Below are 11,848 nucleotides of genomic sequence, written 5' to 3' on the forward strand. Positions count from 1 at the left end.
TATTAAGAGGAATCCCTTTACATATAGAAGCAACTTCTGTGTAAGGGTAGTATTTTCACTATTAGGGTTCCTAAAATCCATATTTTCACTATTAGGGCTCCTAACATCCATATTTTCACTATTGGGGCTCCTAAAATCCAAAGTAAATAATGCTAACTGCCTTCTGGCTATATTTTGCAAACAAAATTTAGTAGCAATCAGACATAAACTCTTAGATAAGAATAAGAAAGGGGCAAAAATGGTACTCACAGTGCGTTTTCAGGCATGATAACTTGAGTTTTTTTCAGAGGTCATCTCATGGCAGATGCAGCTTTTTAATGCTGGTCGTTAAAAAGCACTTAGGTAAAGACGGCTTTTACATTGTGCACAGGCTGTTCCCACAAAGAAATTAGTGGGAGAAAAAAAGGTAGTGGTGGATTTAGTTGAGTGCTTCTGTTCAAACACAAAAGGTCTTCTTGACATTTTGCACACCGGCGTTGGCTGCTCATCCTTGTCGCCTCTTTCCCACATGCGGCTACGTCTCCGATGCAACTACATGTTGACATTTACAAACTTATCAGACGAAAGAAATGCGACAGTGCCCGTATCCTTTCCGCCACTCAATTCTAACTTAGCGAGTCTTTTCTGGCTTACTCGGTAATACAATTTTCCTAGGTGGCACTGCTTGTTGGTTTATGACCCCATTCGACTGATAAGCTTCTGGATGGAGGCCAAATGAAGTGAGTAGCATACGGGTGAGAGGAGGTGAAGTGATGACGAAATCCAGGCAATCAAAAGCAAACGTGAACATGAGGATATGGAATAATCTCCAATAAAAGAAACAGATTCTTTTCTCTTGTCAGCAGGAGAAAAGACTCCTTTCACTTTATTGACAACACCCAAAAGTGAGGACGACAGGCGTTTCGAATTAAAGGGTATGTGATGATGAAAGTTAAATAAAAATCATAACGCGGCTTTAGATTCTGCAATCCCAACAGACAGTGTGCTTGTGCGTTTGGTCCAGCAGATGGGGGACGCTTTAGAAGTCGGGCCCCTGCTTCTTCAGTTTGCTGTAGTCCATGTTCACTGTGTAGAACTGAAGAGCACAATGGACAAGAAAGGTGGCTCAAAAGCTTGAAATGCTCCTTTCCTCCCTCCCATGTGTTACAAAAACCAGATTTAAGTTCCAGTTTGGTCCTGCTGTCGACAGCGTTGTTAAGTTATGAAGAAGATCAATGAAGAAAGAGAATTTCGGGGGGTCTGTAGCAAAACTTGGATTTCTTCCTTGGCTGATGGTAAACCACTTGTGAATTTTGGGACTTGGCAAACAGTATTTTGATTATTTTTTGTTTATCGAAAGGAATAGTTCAAGTGAATTGTTGACTGTGTGAAATTCATTGTAATACCTTAAATATTTTCCAAACCAACTTGATGATTAACCCAAAAAAAATACTTTTTTGATAACCTTTTGAATATTTGCACTTATTTGTTCAAAACCTGACCCTGACCGAGTAATTTTAAAAAACTATCTCTCTCCTTGGGAAAAAAAACAACCTACCTTGTACTGATCTGTTGGAGCCATCTTGTTCCAGGGCTCAGGGTTGTTCTTGCGATCCCAACTGTAAAAAAAAGAAAAGAAACATTTCACAATCTTCAAAATTGCACAAACAAAAGGGAATCAATCCACAGTCAATGCATCCCAAATATAATGCATGTGGTTCACAACAAAAGGGAATCAATCCACAGTCAATGCATCCCAAATATAATGCATGTGGTTCACTCATTCTGTGGCTATTGACTATTTTTCTACGTTCAATGTAACATAACAAATTAATACTTTCATATTTTATGGAGACAGGGCCGAAGTGTGTTAATGAAGCAACAGTGCCACCTAGTGGAAAATTTTTGACATGACAACAATCTTGCATGTGCAAAAATGTTTCAATAAATTGACAAAACGGTTTGGCCGGGATGAATTAAGGCCCATTCTACTAATTTCTAGTAAAGTAGTCATAGTTACCAGACATCCGGATTCCTGAGACCTAGACGAGCCAGGTACATGAAGGACATCACTGTCCCACCTCCGATGAAGAAAAGAAGTGGAATCAGCTGCAAAGAGCATGAAATATTTTTTTAGAGATATACAGGAGCAATTTGATTGTCCTTTTGACTTCATTCACAAGAAATGACATTGTAATACTCATAAAATAAAACAGAATTATAGTATATATATATATATATTCAATGTACAAATTGTACATGCAATTTCTTGCGCTGCCAAAGTTTTACGACTACATGAAATCAAAGCTGAATTTATGAAAAATTCGTCTCAGCGTGGCATTATTGATGTGTTGCACACTAGAATGTGGAGTATTTTGAAATAGATGTTTACTCAGTAAGTAGCTAAGGCTAAGCAGCTGCTATTTACAACCTAGCACCTACACGCCTGTCTTATCGGGCTGTACGGCATCTGACCCCATTTCGACATCAGAGCATCCCAGACACACGTTTAAGACTTTTAAAGCATCATTAACTAATATATCAGGGAATAGCAGCAAAAACAAGTCGTTTCATATCCCTTTATCGAAAGATCATCGAAGTTCAGAGCGTGCTGGGTGAGGTTGCTAAGCTAACTGCAAATATTCACTGAATTCCGCAACACACATTGCAAAATTGTTGTGGAAATAATAGTTTACTCACGGCAGGGTGGCCCTTAAGTTGCTTGCGAAGAGTAGCCAACATCGTGAAAGGTAGATGTGTGTATTCTCCCAATGTGTACACAAAATAGATGTTTAAAGGAAGACTGCCTAGTAGAAAAAAAAACTGCTATTTAATCCACCAGTGACAGGAGAGGCGCAAACTGCGCAAAATTAGAGGGTCGAGGAGAATGCCTGACGAAAATGTTCTCTAATGCGATTATATGGAATTATTTTCAACATTTTTTTGTAACTGTCTCAAATAAACAGGGCTCAAAATATAAATATTTTAGAACTGTTGTTTTAGAACTGCATGTTAATGTAATATTTACATCTGGCAGAGCTATGCATTAAAATTGTCAGTATAATATTAGTATTTTATTTTTTTAACTACATAAAGCAAGTTGTTTTGCTTTTTTCGTATATGTCACTCTTAAATGACAATAAATGTATCTAAGTGACGTTTTTGCAGCGTTTCATCATCCCTTTAAATCAATAGAATATTAATGGTACTGTTCAATAATTGGTCAAAAGATTGTCAGATTTGTAAACACAGTAGAGGGTTTTATTATTATTTGAGAAGAACTAATAAAAATAACTCAAAAACATCATGATGCCATATTTTTCAACTTCTGTGGTTGTTCATTGTTTCCTGCCACCACAATTTCAATAAAGAAAAAAACATTGAGAAAAGATGACCAGTTCCTTTTAATGCAAGCAATTTTCATTTGTACAAAATAAAAAATCAAAATCAAACAACCGAGTCATGTTTTATGTATGAAAAGCTACTTGGCTAATTATTGGCCAAGAATATGTCATGATGACACATTTTGCAAGCAGCATGATACTTGGGGCGTAAATCCATTGCTTCAATTCCTGGAATTGTTTATCCTTGATGAATGTGTTAAAACAGGAATTGGCTTTCATTTAAAAATTGAGGTAACAAGTTTTTTTTTTTTTTTACAAAAGTAAGATTCTGGCTTGTGCACCGTGTCCTGTTGGTTTAAAGTTGCGTCTTTCTGGGTCCTTTGCCAAATTTAGCATCCAAGCCAAGTCCTGAAAGAACAAAAAAACAAAGATGTGATGGAGTACCTCACTAAATCATCATAAAATACTTGTCTTCGTCTTGTGAGTAACACAAGGCAATACATTCAAATAAATAGATCTCCCTCACCAAGGAATACCAGGATGGTACCAAACCACTGCATGTCACTCATTTGGTTCCCAAAAAGAAGAACAGAGCCAAGAATGGTGAAAAACTTCCTGGTGGTGGTGACAATGGAACAGGTCAGGGGTCCAAAGTAAACCACTGTCATGAAGATGAACGTCTGAAATCAAATAAGAAAACATGTTCATCCCTGTAAAGACTTGCCTTAAATTCCTATTTACTGTTGACTCACCTGGCCCAAAGCGCTGGTTAATCCAAAGAGCAAGATGTTGTACAAAATGCTCGGATAGCGTTCGGTAAAACTGAGAAACTCCCACACCTCACCGGTCCACAGCACAGCTGCCCACCATAAACACAAGCAATAACCATCTCAATAATGATTAAAAAAAAAAAAATTCTGCCAAGTTATGGTCTGCCTATAGCGCAGCCAAGTGGTGGGTATAAAAATGACTGAACATAAATTGCCAGAAATTGAAGTTCTGAGTTCAATCTATCCTGGAAATAATCACCTGCTGGAGTTAAAGCAATCAATATTCATTTAGCCATTTTTTTTTGCCAATTTGACTCACCCGCTCCCAGGAGCACAGTGGACCACAAATTGATGTTGAGCATCATATGGTTGGCGGTGGTTTGGAATCGAGACCTCATGTGGTCCTGGGCCACGCCTGTCAAACCATCCAGTGTCAAAGACACCAACTGTAAATCAAGAAGAACAATAATGTATGCCTAGAAAATTGTTCAATTACTATCCTTACACTTTGAGCAGAAGGTTTACAGCCTATAGTTCAGAGGGTTAAAATAAGCTGATTTTTCCAAATGATTTTATAGGGGCAAATAAATACCCACCAAGAGGATCTCGCCGAAGCCAAAGATGTGGTCGTCGGCCACCGCTGAGCTCTTGTTGGGCTTGTACAAAAAAAGTGCCACACCAGCCACAATCAGTAGCACACACAAGTACTTTGCCAATGGGTAGCGCTTCCTTAGGATGGTCACCCCCAAGATCATAACTGAAATAATAACATCAATGTGATTGAATCACAATTTGGCCAGGAAAAAAATTACAAGCTTAAAAACATGTATTTTTTCTTGTTGTTCATCAAATTCATCCTTCCTAAAAATGGTACAGACTGAAAAGTCAATATTTTGGTCATATGATAAGCTATATTTAAAAAATTCACAATATTAAGTCATTGGAATGTTTATTTTTTTAAATCACTCACCTGGGATTGGTTTGCAGGATTTTCCCAAAACCTATAAATATTGTTTTGTTTTAAAAGGCATAATCACTGAATCGGGTCTAGTTTTAAGATTAAATGGACTTCTGACTGACCTGTGTGGGGTAGTTGACATACTGTAAAGCAGAGTTACTGGAAACCATAGCACCCACATAGGAGATGGAGCAAAGACCATAAAGCCAACTTCTGGTTTGGTCCGGTTTCGAGCCCTCAAAAAACTGAATCACTGGGGAGGATGATAAAAAAAGATTATTATTTAGAATGGTGAATGGTGTCACTTTCAAACCAATAATCTATACACATTGTCTGAGGCCTTTACTGGACCTAGGGATACTTACATATCCTAGCAAAAAGTGCATTGATGATGCACTGGATGAACACCAAAGTCCTTGCAAATCGAAACTTCTCTTTTTGGTCACCTTGACCGTAATCACCTCTTGTACTGGGTAAGAAATTTTAATATGTATGTTAGACATTTAATTTGATGTTTTTAAGGAGAACCACATTATTGTTAGTGCAACACTGTCTGTGAAAGGCTGTCATAAGGTTGTAGAAACCAGATCTAATTCTTGACACATCGCCATTTGGGTAGCAGCAATCCCTTGGAATTGTGACCTATTAAGTAATACTGGAATGATCAGTTTCACATTCCAGACAGGGTTCAATGGAAATATATACTTTCTCTTTATGAACGTTATTATTCATGTTAGGAACAATTTAAGATCAGGAGCAGCATGCACTTCAACAACGAATGAAACCCAAAAGCTGTGATTGAAACACAAATAGGAGAATCCTAGTCACTTACATTGTTTCTTGTAAAATCCCATAATAGAAATAACACACGAATACACCCAGGAAGCAAATGATAAAACGCAGCCGCATATTGTCCCAAACCGACGGGCCACCGGCTGCTTTTTTCCCCGAACCCATGCTGTCCTCCACCAGTCCGGATATAGAAACCGACACCGCTCCCCTATCACTACCCCCGACACCGACTTCCCGCTCCACTATAGCTGCGGTTCTTAGAGAGGGTGGGGCTCGGGTTGTTACGTTTTTAGTTTTATAAGATCGGTGTGTTTATTATTAATTTAGCATGTTGCATTGGGTGGTTCTAAATATCCCGAGTCCAGTGCGGAGGAATGTTGTTATGATGAGGTAATTAGTCAACCTGTGGTTTTGAAAGGACCTTCAAAAGTAGTGATCACAGTTTTGCCTGAATGAAAAAAGCTTTCTTAAAGTGTTCTTATCCGGTGTGTCATGCTTTTCAACCAAAAAAATGTACGTTAGTCTTGGGTATGTTTTTTTAACCTGGACAAGAATTTGTTCCTCTAATTTTTTTAAAAGCAGTTTTAATGTGGGGCAAATGCGGTCCTTTTCTCAATAAAATCTGCGCACCTCTATGACGCAGAGGTATGTGGATTACACCTATTGGTGAATACTTGACACTCCCCCAATCCTCTTCAACCAATCAGAGTACGGCTCTGAAAAGAAAGGGCTGGATTTAGATGTAAAACAAAAAATCCACGTGTATTTAAAAATACATAGGATAAATGCTAAATAAATGTAAATAAATCAATTAATACAACCCTAATATCAATTTCATTTTACTGATTAGGTTTTCATGAAAATGATGACAACCTTTTATTTCCTAATCATCATCATCATCATCATCATTTACATTCATTTTTAGGCAATTAAAACATCTTTTTAAGTAAAAAAAAAACAAAAATAGCCATACAGTAACATTCCCAGAATATTTTTGGATTCATCAAAATCAATGATCAAGGTTACAGTGATGAGCCAATGCCCAGTTGCCGAGTGGGAGACACCTGGCCCGGACAACCGGTCACGGGGGAGACACTCAGACCACGGAAGAGAAGATCCATGGAAGGCAGCAGCGGTTTAAGGAGGCTGACAGGACAAAAAGCAGAACCACCATGCGGAGTGAAGTTCACCTTGTTGAGATCGGGACAGGAAGGCTGAAGGTGGAGAGACTCGCTGGAACATGCCAACCTGTGTAGATACACATTTATTCACTGGTAATACATTTTAATGCAAACCATACATTATATTGTGGTATACAGATGAAGAAACTCACATTGTGTCTTGGCACATTGGGAGCGCCTCGCCTCCTTCTGCCGGCTGCTGGTTGAAAAAAAGGCTTTGGTCGAGACACGGGGGTGATGAGGAGGTCGAGCGTGGTGGCAATGCAGGAGGATCCACTCCATATAAAGGGAAAAATGTAGGAGGAGATGGACAAAAGAACTCACGAGTAGAAGACTCTGAAAGATGGATGAAAATACTGTATACTATCAAAATATTAAGATACCACAGATCTTGTATCAAAATGAATGTCTTACGTGGCGATTGGGTTGGGGACAAGAGCAAAGGGTTTAAAGGGCAAGGTGAGGTGGACGGAGACAGCAGCAAAGGATCCAAAGGACACGGCGACTGAGAAGGAGACAGCAGGGAAAGATCTAAAGGCCCGGGTGACGACTCACTTTGGGAGCCGCTGCTGCATCTCTGGACCGGAGCAGGGGCCCTGTGACCGTCCGGGATGACCAAAAACTGCAACATAAAAGAGAGTTGATTTTAATGACACTCCAAAAATCACCAAAGTTCATTCTAAGTGACCTCATGCTGGTCCTCCTGCTTCTCAGATACAAACACTTCCTCCAACTCCAAGTTGAGGCCCTCGACACTTCGTCGTAGCCGTGAAGCCAGCCTATTAAAAGGCACGAGGGGCGACGTCTAGAGCAAAAAAATAAAACCAAACAAACATTTGTTTTTTCACCAAAATGTTATGTATAGGATAAACACATTCACAAACTCCCAAAAAAAGGCAAACCTGACATTTGCAGCTGAATACTAAGTCTATTTTGGAGAAGAACAAAGAAGTCATCATACCTCAGTGGCCCCCGTCGTCAAGGCATGGTGTGAAGATCCATATCCCGCCGAGGAGGGAGCAGCATGGCGAGATCGCTTCTGCAATTGTTGTCTCAGCTTGGCCACCTAGCGAAATCATGACAATAATGAAGCCATTGATAATGAAATTTTAGAGATACCTGCCTCCTTCAGGTGCTCGGCGCTGCCCCATGATGCGGAACGCTTGTGACCGCCTAAACTTCTTCTATTCTGCGTCTCTTCTGCCCAATTAGATGGTTTCTGAAGGCAAGGAGAAAGAAACCTTATTGTTAGCGTTCACTCAGCCTACCCTGTATCTTTTTGGGGATGTGAGAGGAAACTGCAATACTCAGAGAAAAGCCACGCAGGCCCGGGAAGACCATGCAAACTGCACACTGTCAGGAACAACCAGGGATTGAACCCATGACCTCGCCTAGTTCTCTAAAAACTAATAATTTCTTCAGACTCCCTCTGCCAATTTATAAGTATTTTTTTTACGTATCAGTCCACAAATATGACATAGAAACCAAACAGGTGACAGTGATTCACCTACCAGTATGCACCTGCATAGAGGAAACCCTCAACAGAACCCCATCCTCTCAATACATTAGACATTAGCGGCACATCTATGAATAGACATAACCATAAAACTATCGTCATTCCCAACCTCACACGCACAGGCAGTACCGTTTTCTTCACATGAACTCTAGATCTTCTAACAGACGGTTTGTTGTCCATCATAAACCCCCTTGGTTCCCCTTCTCCTGGTTCGAACCCCTTTTTGGGAATGAAGAAGACTATCCCGTCCAAGTCAGCATCTCGCCCACAGGATACAATAAAGTGAAAACTGTTGTCGTCTACACGTCCAGTGTTTAAATAAGTCTAAGTGAGTCATAGCCTGACTTAGATGGATTAAATTACAGCTGTCACCTCTACAAATCATACCCTCTGCCTGTGAGGGGGATCATGGGACATGGTGCTATAAAAAGACCACCAAAATGGCACTGCCAAACGACATGCAGTGATTGAGTAATACAGGACTGGAGTATTTGTTTCTAGATACATAATACATGTCTGAGGATTAATGCTGAAAAATTATCTTTACTATGTACTATGATTGCAATTTCAGAAGTTGTCCACTTTTGTATCTGTATCACTTGAACCAACACAAAATGCTCTTCTGGTGGTTTGATTTCTAGCAACAAAAAAAAAAATAGTTTTTGTCATCAAATCCATGCAAAAAATCCCCAAATAAAACAGTATGTCTGAAACTCATTGGTCACATCATTTATTACATCATGTTATCATAAAACCGTAATCAAAACACAGTGTTTGAACAAAAAGTATTGCACAATGACATTCAACATTTAAAACATGTTTGAAAAAGTTAAACCATTAAAAAAAAATCCATAGTAATGTGATAAGAACAATCACAGTCAATGCACTGATTAAATCATTTGGTTACAATCAAACAAAATGGTAGCGACCCATTTGTTTTTGTTTTACTGCATTCACAGCAAAATTATCAAACTGGGCTCTTTCAAATGAACGTGTCCCAATGGCAGCCCAACCATTATTTGGTCTCAGTATCACGGCATTCTTCCACAATGTATAACCATTTAACTTTCCTGTTGCAAGTTGGCCCTGTACAGTGAGTGATAGTGTGTACCAATAACCTGCTTTGGTACCCGATTGTCCTTCAGCCAGTATTGTCAGACCAGTCAGGTCATTAGTGACTTTGTACGTTCCATCGGCAAAGACCCAGAAAAATATACCCTTGGCACTCCGGATGGTCTGGCCTCCTTTATCGACTCTCGCCGCAATAAAAACACCACCGGTCTTTCCGCGCTCCATAAAGACGTCTGATTGGACGTTAAGATCGCGCCACATGTAGTCACCGATAACACTTATAGTCTGGTCAGCATCTGCAGCCCATGTGATAGGCCTTTGAGTCAGAACTTGGCGTAAAGTGAATGCATGAGGCCCTGGATCTGTGATGTTGGTGAAATATTCAAAAACGCCGGTCTGGTCTGCAAAATTTGGAGCTTCTGAAAAGGGGGTTTCTCGGACGTTGAAGTTATCCTTGTAGTTTTGTGGGAAGGGAGAGGATGGTGGTGGATCTGGATAGTTGCCTTTTTGCCCTGTTGTTATTGTGGTTATAGTGTAAACCTCATCTTCAGCAAGACTTAAGTTGAATTTCCCATCTGAAAGCTTCAATGGACTTAAACGCTCGAAAAAAGTGGACTTGTTTGTCTTAAAGTTAAACTGAGAGCGCCAAATTTGGAGATATTTGATGGAGGATAGCGATCCTTTTAGCTGGAAGGTTGCATTTTGGGAGGTGACTGAAAAAGGAGGGAGAGGCGGTCTTATGCAAACTGAATGATCATGGGTCATCGTTTCTATGACAACGGTAAGATTCCCTTTGCCATCAGTCAAGGCTACATAACTTCCACCTTTAGCTAAATGCCCAACGGTTGTCAGGTAGGTCCATCCTGGCTTAGTGAACTGTGCTGTGTGAGCCGTTATCCAGATGGGAGAGTCTACCACGTAGTTGCCGCTCCAAGGTTCTTCTGCCGTCATCAGTCCATCTCTGCCAAATGGGAGCGACTCGTAGTAGCTGGCGACTAGATTCCATGAAATAGTCGCGGTCATGAACCCGTTGACGTAGTTCTGGTTGATAATGCGCGCCCAGCAGCCTCCACCAACCTCATCATTAAATGTGCTATAGTCCTCTGAAGACCACAGCTTCTTCCCAGTCTTCATGGCCGACATTACTGTGTTAGTGCCGGGGTAGTGGGCGCCAATCACGTCTACGGCGTTTCGGAGTTCAGGATCCAGCAGAAGAGTCTGGGAAATGGGCTCCCATAAGTTATCATTTGCTACAATCTGAACATTTTCTAAGCCATTTTTATCCAAGGTGTACCGCAGCAGTTTGATATACTTGCTGTCAAAGTTGCGTTCGTTCCAAATTCCGACATAATCAATGTCGAGCCCGTGAAACTCTTTGGCACCGAGGATCCATTTCACTACATAGTTTGCAGTGACATCAGGGAAATCATAAGGCCAAAGCTTCCCATGGCCGACCCAACCTGGAAATGCCCATGGCAAACCAATCAGCGTAATGTTGGGGTTCCTCTTCTTCGCCTCTTTCATGAGCCACCATTCATATCCTCGGAAGTAGTTTTCATCATCTTCAAAGTGCATGTGCGATGGTTCCGTCCCATCAGTAGTTTGAGCGTCTCCACCAATTTCAACCTTGAGGATGTGCAAAGAGGCACCAAAATTTGGCTTGAATAGATAATCGAGCACTTGACTGCGGTAGGGTTCTGCATAATTAACTAGTAAACGTGTTGTCGCTCCTCCACCACTCAAACCTCCAATTCCATCAAAGACTTTTCCTAAGCCATCTTTGTCACTGAGTAAATAGGTCTGACAAAAGCAAGTGACAATTAAGACACTTAGAAATATTGCAAAGAAAACTTGTATTCTTTGCCCCATAGTACCAAGTTACTGACGGTCACGGGTTCCGGGTCCGAACTGCGATGCGTGGATATCTCATATATAAACCTAGATGTTTATTTGGTGGAGTAAGCGACGCAAATCACAGGCGGCCATTCTGGGTCGACTAATTTATATGAAATGTGCTTGATTTCCACTATTAAATACTAAAAATACTAAATAATAGCAGAATTTTTTCATGGATTTGTAAACTATATTACATTGTTACGATTTGGGCTGAACATTTCAAAAGGATCCAAGTGTTGTTGCCTATGCAGTTAACATACTGCATATATGATGCTTATTAATATCCATGTCATGTTGAAAATATGGCATTTTAACTACAAACAAGGCTCCATTGACTAGTA

The 11,848-nt window shown here is 40.3% G+C and overlaps 4 protein-coding genes across 4 annotated transcripts; all 4 read right to left on the reverse strand.

Annotated features, from left to right (window-relative positions):
* Nucleotides 1–825: 825 nt before the first annotated feature.
* Nucleotides 826–3,021, reverse strand: ndufa4a (NDUFA4 mitochondrial complex associated a). Its single transcript, XM_077735410.1, has 4 exons — nt 2,680–3,021; nt 2,000–2,088; nt 1,538–1,598; nt 826–1,075 (listed from the first exon to the last, which is right to left on the reverse strand). The coding sequence occupies exons 1-4, from the start codon at nt 2,719–2,721 to the stop codon at nt 1,019–1,021; spliced, it is 249 nt and encodes an 82-aa protein (XP_077591536.1). The 5' UTR covers nt 2,722–3,021; the 3' UTR covers nt 826–1,018.
* A 338-nt stretch (nt 3,022–3,359) lies between these two features.
* On the reverse strand, nt 3,360–6,259 carry slc35b1 (solute carrier family 35 member B1). Its single transcript, XM_077734511.1, has 9 exons — nt 5,884–6,259; nt 5,417–5,520; nt 5,174–5,304; nt 5,064–5,094; nt 4,690–4,850; nt 4,413–4,539; nt 4,076–4,182; nt 3,850–4,003; nt 3,360–3,731 (listed from the first exon to the last, which is right to left on the reverse strand). The coding sequence occupies exons 1-9, from the start codon at nt 6,006–6,008 to the stop codon at nt 3,679–3,681; spliced, it is 993 nt and encodes a 330-aa protein (XP_077590637.1). The 5' UTR covers nt 6,009–6,259; the 3' UTR covers nt 3,360–3,678.
* A 407-nt stretch (nt 6,260–6,666) lies between these two features.
* Nucleotides 6,667–8,817, reverse strand: fam117aa (family with sequence similarity 117 member Aa). Its single transcript, XM_077734899.1, has 7 exons — nt 8,670–8,817; nt 8,148–8,243; nt 7,986–8,090; nt 7,713–7,829; nt 7,439–7,646; nt 7,177–7,360; nt 6,667–7,091 (listed from the first exon to the last, which is right to left on the reverse strand). The coding sequence occupies exons 1-7, from the start codon at nt 8,721–8,723 to the stop codon at nt 6,866–6,868; spliced, it is 990 nt and encodes a 329-aa protein (XP_077591025.1). The 5' UTR covers nt 8,724–8,817; the 3' UTR covers nt 6,667–6,865.
* A 431-nt stretch (nt 8,818–9,248) lies between these two features.
* Nucleotides 9,249–11,546, reverse strand: galcb (galactosylceramidase b). The gene has a single exon (XM_077734644.1). It carries the CDS (start codon nt 11,478–11,480, stop codon nt 9,450–9,452), a length of 2,031 nt encoding a protein of 676 aa, XP_077590770.1. The 5' UTR covers nt 11,481–11,546; the 3' UTR covers nt 9,249–9,449.
* Between the last annotated feature and the right edge of the window lie 302 nt (nt 11,547–11,848).

This window comes from Stigmatopora nigra, chromosome 15 (assembly GCF_051989575.1).
Source record: "Stigmatopora nigra isolate UIUO_SnigA chromosome 15, RoL_Snig_1.1, whole genome shotgun sequence".
NCBI lineage: Eukaryota > Metazoa > Chordata > Actinopteri > Syngnathiformes > Syngnathidae > Stigmatopora > Stigmatopora nigra.

Coding starts and splice junctions, on each gene's coding strand:
- galcb (XM_077734644.1), bottom strand. CDS start 11,480: ATGGGGCAAAGAATACAAGTTTTCTTTGCAATATTTCTAAGTGTCTTA.
- ndufa4a (XM_077735410.1), bottom strand. CDS start 2,721: ATGTTGGCTACTCTTCGCAAGCAACTTAAGGGCCACCCTGCC. Junction 2,089..2,679: donor AACTTAAGGGCCACCCTGCC/GTGAGTAAACTA, acceptor TGCTCTTTGCAG/CTGATTCCACTTCTTTTCTT. Junction 1,599..1,999: donor CTCAGGAATCCGGATGTCTG/GTAACTATGACT, acceptor TTTTTTTTACAG/TTGGGATCGCAAGAACAACC.
- slc35b1 (XM_077734511.1), bottom strand. CDS start 6,008: ATGGGTTCGGGGAAAAAAGCAGCCGGTGGCCCGTCGGTTTGGGACAAT. Junction 5,305..5,416: donor TGCACTTTTTGCTAGGATAT/GTAAGTATCCCT, acceptor CATCCTCCCCAG/TGATTCAGTTTTTTGAGGGC. Junction 4,851..5,063: donor ATCCTGCAAACCAATCCCAG/GTGAGTGATTTA, acceptor TTATTATTTCAG/TTATGATCTTGGGGGTGACC.
- fam117aa (XM_077734899.1), bottom strand. CDS start 8,723: ATGATGGACAACAAACCGTCTGTTAGAAGATCTAGAGTTCATGTGAAG. Junction 7,647..7,712: donor AGCAGGAGGACCAGCATGAG/GTCACTTAGAAT, acceptor TTTATGTTGCAG/TTTTTGGTCATCCCGGACGG. Junction 7,361..7,438: donor GTCCCCAACCCAATCGCCAC/GTAAGACATTCA, acceptor TCCATCTTTCAG/AGTCTTCTACTCGTGAGTTC.